We start from the raw sequence: 9235 nt of genomic DNA on the forward strand, positions 1-9235 counted from the left end.
GAAAGCAACGAGGTGAAGCAGAAATTATCCCTGAGAAGTTATTTGCGGCTTTTCATTCTGCTCAAATTCAAAATTATTGCAAACAAGTCCAGGTTGGGTAGGGATTGGTAAGAGCTAGAGTAGTCATTCTAGCCATAGCCCCTCATGTGGAAGTGTGCATGGGAGCCCTTGTCAACTCTGGATCACCTTTGTCCCTACAGGAAAAGAAGAAGCAGAGGCTGCCCTGAAGAAGGGGGATGGGAATGCTGACTGTCACCAGTGGTAATAACACCCTGGGGGATCCTGGGAAGAGCTAGCATGAGTTACAGTGGGAGAGAGCCATTTCTCTGCCAGAGGAAACAGGAGAGGGAGCTCTGGCCTTTATTACCATATGGCTGGGCCTAACCCAAACCAGGGACCCAGGGGAGTTTTTTTTGGAAGGTGCCCTGGAAGTGAGGCAAGGGCGAATTCGAAGATTTTGTTGTTATTGGAGCTTAGAGAAATACGTAGCTTTTTGAGTCATCCTCGCTACAAAATTTGTGGGTTCTTGGTTCTTCAGGGAGGCTGGCACAATTTGTAGCTCCTGCACAAGCTCTTCTTTCCCCCTAACTGCAATCCCTGGCTGGTGGTAGACTTTGGCTTCTTTGCTTGGCTTGCATGAGTTAAAGCGAATGTGAGGTCACCCCCAGGAAGTTTAGTTTATTAGCTTACAAAAACATCAGCCCTGCTTTTGTTGTCTCCTGTGAGGCAAAGTTCTGCCAACTTCCATGGGTCAAGGCCAACTTGTGTCCTAGGGCCTGCTTCCAGCACCTCAGAGTCATAGTGAAAATTCCCTTACCTCCCCTTTGCTTTCCATATTTCTGTCCTAAGGTTGTCACCGCAAGAGCTCTTCTCAGAGGCCAGGTTATTGCCACTTCCCTGTGGATTTCCTTGGGGCTCCTGGACTCCCAAGGATGGAAACTGGTCTCATACTTTATTCTTGGGGAACAGCTTTTTGGAGGAAATACAGAAATGAGCCTCGAAGTATCGGATACAAATGCCACCCCCACCCCCCAGATATTTGTTGAATATATGAAAAAGCAACTTGGGTCTCTAGACACTCATTTAATGTCAACTGTGCTTCCAGAAACAATGCTGGGGGGGATGGGGTAGTGAGACCTTTGTTTTTGAAGACAGAAGATGGGAAGCTGGCTGGCTTTGTTCCCTTGGGAGGGAGGATGTAGAGAGGACTGAAATCTGAAGTCTTTCTTCCTCTGCTTCTATTGGTTCCCAAATTAACATTAGAATTTCCTAGAGTATCCCAGTTTGTCCTGGAGTATAGCTTCCCCAGAACATGCCTGTATGCTTCTAAAGCTAATGAGACTTTTTAGTGTCTGCTCAGGAGATAAGAACCAATGTACTTAGGTCCCTTACATTTTAATGCTGATTTTTAGAGATCTGCTTTTTAAGTTTTTACGACCCCCAGTGGCTGTACTCATTATAGGGGGAAATTTGTGGAGACTTGGACTGAGACACTGCCTAAATGTTAAGTATGGGAAGTTTACTATGGTGGACCCCACTTTTTTGTACCTAGCATACTTTGGAGAATTGAGAGCCTAAAGAATATGAATTGGGACCACAGATCTGTGAAAAGAGGAATTTTGTATGTATGGAAATGCTATTTTCAGCTCTATTTGAGGGAGAAGGGGGCAGTGGATGGGAAGCCCATTCCTTGTCCCTGAGCTTGCTGCGGCTTTCCCCCTTAGGTATGCAGTGCTTTGTGGTCAGCTAGCTGAGCATGAGAGCATCCAGAGGCGCATCCAGAGTGGCTTTAGCTTCAAGGTGAGGAAAGGCTTCTCTTCCTTCCCTTGTGCTGCTCTAGTTCAGATTCGCGGCTCTTTCCTTGCTCCTTGCAAAGGATGTTCCTACAGTTTCTACGACTTCTTGTTCCTCCTTCAGCAACTCTGATGTCAATTTATATTTACTTTTTCCCCCTCAGGAGCATGTGGACAAAGCCATTGCTCTCCAGCCAGAAAACCCTATGGCTCACTTTCTCCTTGGCAGGTGGTGCTATCAGGTAAGCTGAATTCCAGGGTGCCTGGATGGCTTAGTTGGTTGAACTCCCGACTCTTGGTTTCAGCTCAGGTCATGATCTCAGGGTCATGAGATTGAGCCCATGTTAGGCTCCAAGCTCAGCAGGGAATCTGCTTGAGATTCTCTCTCTCAAAAAAACAAACCACCTTTTAATTCACACTTTTTGATCTTTCGGTGGCAGGTCTCTCACCTGAGCTGGTTAGAAAAAAAAACTGCTACAGCTTTGTTTGAAAGCCCTCTCAGTGCCACTGTGCAGGATGCCCTCCAAAGCTTCCTAAAGGTATTAGGTATTGGGAAGGAAGGGAGGGATTTCTGGTAGGCAGCAATTTTATGCCTGCCTGTTCTATGGGAAAATCAGAACCACCTGGAGAGCTTGTAGAGTTCCCCAGGCCAGGACTGGAAAGCTCTATTTAATAAACTTCAGCTTGACTTGAATTTGTAATTCCCTTACTGAAATGCCTTCTTCCCTTTTCTAGGCTGAAGAATTACAGCCAGGATTTTCCAAAGCAGGGAGGGTATATATTTCCAAGGTAAACTCACCTGTTTTTTTTCAACGTAGATGAAACTATATATGTTGATAAATAATGGGAAGTCCTGAAAGTTCAGTCTCCTGGTGGTGGTTTTCACTGTTATCTCTTCTCAGTGCTACAGAGAACTAGGAAAAAACTCTGAAGCTAGACAATGGATCAAGTTAGCCCTGGAGCTGCCGGATGTCACCAATGAGGTAATACTTTGAAGAGCTTTTCTAATACTGGGTTCCATTATTGAATCATGTGACCTTTTCGGGAAAGAAAATTTTCCCTTGAGGTTTTATTTCCCTACAACAGAGTCTACGCTTTTGCATATAGGCTCCTTTGTATATATCTCACCTAGGGGAGGAGGCAGATTTCATAGGCTGCAGGCTATTCTGGGAAAGTAGGTTCAAGACTGTGGTAACACAGCTCAGTAGGGAAAGTATCAGTGGTTTGGGAAATGAGTCCTTGTCTTTGTTTCCCTAGGATTCAGCTTTCCAGAAGGACTTGGAAGAATTGGAAGTAATTTTAAGAGAATAATCACATTTCAATGGCCTTCATGACTTGAGGGAGACTGCCCTGCTTAGATCATCAGGAATCTAAGTGATGGTCCTGACTGGTATCCATAACCATTCCCCAATTTCTTTCCTGTTGCCCACTAGTTAATTTATTCTAATCCCTTATTTTATCTGAAATTGGGGAAGTACTTAAGGCCGGGATTGCTATAGTTAAATGAATTCTTGAAAAATCAAGAGTAATATATATAGCACTGACGGCTATCTTTAGCCTGCTGGTGAGGTGGATGAACTTCAAAGAGCTATAAGAACAAAACACAGAACTTGTACTCTCTAATATTTTCTATTAATATTTGACTCCAAACTATAAGTTCTAAGACCATACTCTGGTCTACCAGGGTAAAAGGAAAAGTCAGGGCAGCCCATGGATATTGCCCTCTTCTCACCTATCATGTCATGTCAGTTCTAACTATTCTTGGGCCGAGGGGCTGGACCACTTCACTTCCAGAGTCCTGGCAGCTTTTGGAAGGACACCAGTGCATAAGGCTTCTGAGACTGTGAAATAGTGATCTGAGGAGTTGCCTGGAATATATTTTGGTACAAACCTGAAATAAACCAAATTTGACTATATTCCTCTATGTTTGCCATCAGCTCCTTTCTTGCTTGACATTTCCGTAATTGTTTCACTGCTACAGACAAATAGAAAAATAGCACCAAATAGTTTAAGCTCTTGGGTTAAAGCTACTTTCAGTGGAAATTTTAGTTACATGTAAAATACAGGGTGAGAGCTTATTTTAGCCTAATAAGGCCTATTCCAACTAGGCTTTTTTTTTTTTTTTTTTAAAGATTCCATCTACTTGACAGCGAGCGAGAGAGGAACACAAGCAGGGGGAGAGGGAGAAGCAGGCCTCCCGCGGAGCAGGGGGCCCGACCCCGGGACCACGACCCGAGCCGAAGGCAGACGCCCCCCAACTAGGCTATTCTTATGGCCAACAGCACAAAGCCTAATCTCACCTGATAAATCCCACCTACAAGAATAACTGAGATAAGTTTATAGGACTGAAGGACTGAAATGCTTTTATATAAGAACCAAGCTTCCATTCCAGAATCTGTCACTCTGGCTTACTATACCATCCTAGGTTTATTTCATGGTATAGAAATGAAAGATAAGACCGGAGAGGTACTCCATTCTTTAAACAAAGCTGCATTAAATTGACTGTGTCTTCCTATCTATCTCCCTGCCTACAGTAGGATCAACACAGGCAACAGCAGAGATTTTCTGTGCCTCTCCTCCCAGGACTAGCAGACAGGCCTTCTGAAATTCAAAGAGCTGGTTAAAGCCATCCTGAGTAGAAGTCTGAAGAAGAGGAGGAGGATCTCAAACCCCTGAAGTACAATAATCTGGACAAGTATTAGGACTCTACAACATAAGACTCACAAAGGTCACTGGAAGGTCATGGGATATTCATCTTGTAATAATCTCTATTAGACTGAAGGATAATAAGCTCAATCATCTGAATATATGACTTCCCTTTAAAATTTTTCAATTTTAAACCAATAGAAACTGATCAGCCAGTGCCAAAAAGTTAAAGGCCCTATCTTGAAATATTCAGCTTATACAAGAATAACTCCTATAAACAGCACAAATAACTACCTTATTAGCAGCTCCACACTAAATCTACTTAAAGAGCCCCTAAATGCTTAAGATTCCAGAATTATTTTGAGTTACTCTTAGCAGTTAAAAAACCAAGTAGATGGTGAAGGGCTGGCGGTCCAGAAGGCCTGCTCCATAGCCCTTAACTAAAAAATTCTTACATAAGATAATTTAGGCAAACTAACTTAACAACCTGCTTCTGACTGACAGACTTTTACTGGCAGAAAGAAAAGAACCTATGAGGAGACCCACTTTCTTTGCCACACAGGCATTTCAACATTATTCAGATAAAGAATCCAGTCTCCCCAGCTTCTGTCTGCAAGAGAACTAAAGATTGTCCAGTAGACAGCTGTTAGTTCTGAGTCAAGGCACTATGTGAAAGGTATTGTTTCCCCTGAAATAATTCACATGGAAATTAATACACTCCAGACGGAATAAACATTTCAGATCAGTTTGTGACTACTGACCTGTCTCCTGTTTACACCATCAGAAAAGCCGATACAATAGCTGTTTTTCCGGAAGCCTTTTTCTGGCAGTCACAACAGGAAGAGGCCTATGAAGAACCCCAGGGAGCAGTCCTCTCCATTAGGCTGTAGCACTTAAGGTTTATCACAGGAAAAACCCCAATGTTTCAGTCTTTGGCATCTCCCACTCCATCTGCATTGATGGCAAACATAGCTTCAGCTTCAGGAAGACAGGGAGAGTCGTAGATTTTGCAGATTCTGGTTTCCCCTCTTCCTTTCCTCAGATACAGTCTGACCCAAAACAAAACAAAACAACCAGATGAAAGTTATAATTTAAAAATATTTTTCTTATTTATGGTAGATCTAATTTTTTTTTCAGACCTATATACTTCCTAGGACTTTGGGGAATTTTTCTGTATTCCTTAGGGATATTTCCAACCCGGAGAAATTCACTCCTACCCTGCCCCCCACCTTAGTACATTTTCCACATTGAAACAATTTTTTAAAAATGAGGGAGAGGCATATCCTTCATATTGTCTTGCAAATTTGAGGGCTATTAATTCCTTTATAAAATGAAAGCAGGGCGCCTGGGTGGCTCAGTTGGTTAAGCGACTGCCTTCGGCTCAGGTCATGATCCTGGAGTCCCGGGATCGAGTCCTGCATCGGGCTCCCTGCTCGGCAGGGAGTCTGCTTCTCCCTCTGACCCTCCTCCCTCTCATGCTCTCTGTCTCTCATTCTCTCTGTCTCAAATAAATAAAATCTTTAAAAATAAAATAAAATAAAATGAAAGCAAATATATGCACTAATATTAGAGCATGACAATTATGTTTAGCAAATGTGTCTAATTATACAACGGTAGCTTTAACTGGATTTAAATGGAAATGTATCTTCATGTCTGCATCAGTTAATATGACATTCCAAGACGAAGTCGCCTATCCCATCACTTTACCTGGTTGTTGAAGCATGAGCAATGATATTTCCTCCAATAGGTTTTTTAGGATCTGCAGCAAACATGGCTGCTCCATCCACTTGGGCTACCACCTGGTTGGTGATTACCACTGCTACACCAAACTGATGGAGAAAGGATAAATGTCATTTTTTTGTGGCCAAAGGACCTTACTGCTGCCACCCCTTTCCCCACAAAGTAATGAATGATTAATATATCTTCCTATCTGTGAAACCAGGCCCTGATGTTCTGGCCTCCCAGCAAGGCCCCTGAGAATTAGGTAGGCATTCTCTGTCCTGATCCCACAACTTACCTCATCAGCAAGTCGCAGAAGCATCCGCAGAAACCTGGCCAAGTGCATCTGCCTGGCTGAAAGCTCCCCTCGACCCGAATAGTCCGTTCTGTAGAGGGCAGTGGCACTGTCTACAATTAGCAGTGCATACCTACAGTGAACAAGGAATCTATGAAGCCTATTTCGAGCCTGTGTCAAATTCTGCTCCCTTCCTCACTACCTTGAGCTTTCATATTCAGTTATACTTGTACATAAATGTTTTATTAAAATATTTGTACAGCATTCGTGTCTGAGACACTATAACATGTAAAGTTTCCAATAAGTTCAAGTGGATTATGGCAGTGACTTGACCTGAACCACAATGCAACAGTGTCAGACTAAGAACTAAAACTTAAATCTCCCCATTTCTATTTCAAGTTACTATCAATTTGGCCAAATAGCCTATATAAGATTCAGTGTCTTCCACTAAGCACATACCTAGATTCTACCATCATGGCTGATGCTTGATAAAGGAGCTGGGTCTGGTGGTCTGTGTTGAACCCTCGAGCATATGCTACATTATCCAGGACATCACTGCCAGAGAGGCCATATCTAGGAGCGAATAGAGAACATTTTTAGACTGCAAAGAAAACTCAGGAAGACTGGAAATTAATCTCTAGCAAAGTGATTGCTTGATTAGGTAAGAAGTGTTAAGGCTAAAGAATATTAATTCCCTTTCTATTAGAAGTCCAGGCAAACTAGAAAGAAATGACAGCAGCAACTGCTTTGGAGTAGATCTGCTGAACAGGACTTCAGGATAAATCAGATTTAGTCTTTGAGGACTCCTGAGCCAAAACAAATTTCCAAATATCATGTTCCAAATGTTCTCCTGGAAAAACCAATGCAACATGACAGAATTGGAACTGAAACAAAACGAATCACTCAAAGATCAATTAAATTCATATAAATTGTTGTTATAGAGGAATAAAACCTTTTTTTTTTTTTTAAGAGAGGGAGAGGGGGGGTTTGAGGGGCAGAGGGAGAGAATCTGCAGCAGGCTCCATGCCCAGCACAGAACCCAACTTCGGACTCCATCTCACGACCCTGAGATTATGACCTGAGCTGAAATCAAGAGTCAGATGCTTTACCACATGAGCCACCCAGGCGCCCCTAGGAATAAAACCTTCTAAACAAGCAGTCAAAACTTTAAGAAGTACAAGTAGATTTCATTTCTCCTATTCTTCCTTGCTAATAACTAGTTACAGTTAAAACATGATATGACATGTATCCAGTATGATTAAAACGGATACCTTAGGGGTGCCTGGGTGGCTCAGATGGTTAAGCGTCTGCCTTCGGCTCAGGTCATGATCCCAGGGTTCTGGGATCGAGCCCCGCATCGGGCTCCCTGCTCCGCGGGAGGCCGGCTTCTCCCTCTCCCACTCCCCCTGCTTGTGTTCCCTCTCTATCTCTCTGTCAAATAGATAAATAAAAAAAAAAAAAAATCTAAAAAAAAAAACAAACTGATACCTTAATTCATCTTATACCTCAATGATTTTTTTTTCCTTCGCATTTAAAAAAGGCAAATAAGGGGCGCCTGGGTGGCTCAGTCAGTTAAGTGTTCAACTCTTGATTTTAGCTCAGGTCATACCTCACGGTCGTGTGATGGAGCCCCACGTCAGGCACAGTGCTGGGCGTGAAGTCGGCTTGGGATTCTTTCTCCCTCTGCCCCTCTAGTGGCCCCCCCCCAACCCCGTGCTCTCCCACTCTCACTCTCAAAAAAAAAAAAAAAGGCAAATAAGGTATTTGCTATTTTTTTTCTTTTTATTAACATACAATGTATTGTTTCAGGGGTACAGGTCTGTGATTCATCAGTCTTACACAATCCACAGCGCTCACCATAACACATACCCTCTCCAATGTCTATCACCCAGCCACCCCATCCCTCCCACCCCCCACCACTCCAGCAACCCTCAGTTTGTTTCTTGAGATTGAGTCTCTTATGTTTTGTCTCCCTCTTTGGTTTTGTCTTATTTCATTTTTCCCTCCGTTCCCCTATGATCCTCTGCCTTGTTTCTCAAATTCCACTTATCAGTAAGATCATATGATAATTGTCTTTCTCCGATTGACTTATTTCGCTTAGCATAATACCCTCTAGTTCTGTCCACGTCGTTGCAAATGGCAAGATTTCATTTTTTGATGGCTGCATAATATTCCACTGTGTATATGTATATATATATATACCACATCTTCATTATCCATCTGTTGATGGACATCTAGGCTCTTTCCATAGTTTGGCTATTATGGACATTGCTATTAACATCGGGGTGCAGGTGTCCCTTTGGATCACTACATTTGTATCTTTGGGGTAAATACCCAGTAGTGCAATTGCTGGGTCGTATGGTAGCTCTATTTTCAACTTTTTGAGGAACGTCCACACTGTTTTCCAGAGTGGCTGCACCAGCTTGCATTCCCACCAACAGTGTAGGAGGGTTCCCCTTTCTCCGCATCCCTGCCAACATCTGTCATTTCCTGACTTGTTAATTTTAGCCATTCTGACTGGTGTGAGGTGATATCTCATTGAGGTTTTGATTTGTATTCCCCTGATGCTGAGCGATGTTGAGCACTTTTCCAAGTGTCTGTTGGCCATTTGGATGTCTTCTTTGCAGAAATGTCTGTTCATGTCTTCTGCCCATTTCTTGACTGAATCATTTGTTCTTTGGGTGTTGAGTTTAAGAAGTTCTTTATAGATTTTGGATACTAGCCCTTTATCTGGTATGTCATTTGCAAATATCTTCTCCCATTCTGTTGGATGTCTTTTGGC

General features: G+C 42.8%; 2 protein-coding genes across 2 annotated transcripts; one reads left to right on the top strand and one right to left on the bottom strand.

The window, feature by feature from the left end:
• Positions 1–153: 153 nt before the first annotated feature.
• On the top strand, positions 154–3709 carry LOC102740512 (regulator of microtubule dynamics protein 3; the record flags this gene model as incomplete). Its single annotated transcript, XM_081811450.1, has 7 exons — positions 154–261; positions 1725–1800; positions 1958–2035; positions 2234–2332; positions 2529–2582; positions 2696–2776; positions 3051–3709. Coding segments are annotated over 7 exons (550 nt in total), but the record flags the coding sequence as incomplete, so codon positions are not given.
• Positions 3710–4715: 1006 nt separating this feature from the next.
• Positions 4716–7047, bottom strand: LOC102740212 (DNA repair protein RAD51 homolog 1). Its single transcript, XM_081811451.1, has 4 exons — positions 6913–7047; positions 6457–6586; positions 6147–6268; positions 4716–5488 (listed from the first exon to the last, which is right to left on the bottom strand). The coding sequence occupies exons 1-4, from the start codon at positions 6927–6929 to the stop codon at positions 5365–5367; spliced, it is 393 nt and encodes a 130-aa protein (XP_081667577.1). The 5' UTR covers positions 6930–7047; the 3' UTR covers positions 4716–5364.
• Between the last annotated feature and the right edge of the window lie 2188 nt (positions 7048–9235).

This window comes from Leptonychotes weddellii, unplaced genomic scaffold (genome assembly GCF_054177405.1).
Source record: "Leptonychotes weddellii isolate Sample4059 unplaced genomic scaffold, ASM5417740v2 HiC_scaffold_7730, whole genome shotgun sequence".
Lineage (NCBI taxonomy): Eukaryota > Metazoa > Chordata > Mammalia > Carnivora > Phocidae > Leptonychotes > Leptonychotes weddellii.

Bases quoted from the DNA above. Each gene is read 5' to 3' on its own strand.
- LOC102740212 (XM_081811451.1), bottom strand. The intron at 6,269-6,456 runs GTAAGTTGTGGG...TTTCTCCATCAG, and splicing joins TTCTGCGACTTGCTGATGAG to TTTGGTGTAGCAGTGGTAAT. The intron at 5,489-6,146 runs GTAAAGTGATGG...GTTTTGGGTCAG, and splicing joins GCTCATGCTTCAACAACCAG to ACTGTATCTGAGGAAAGGAA.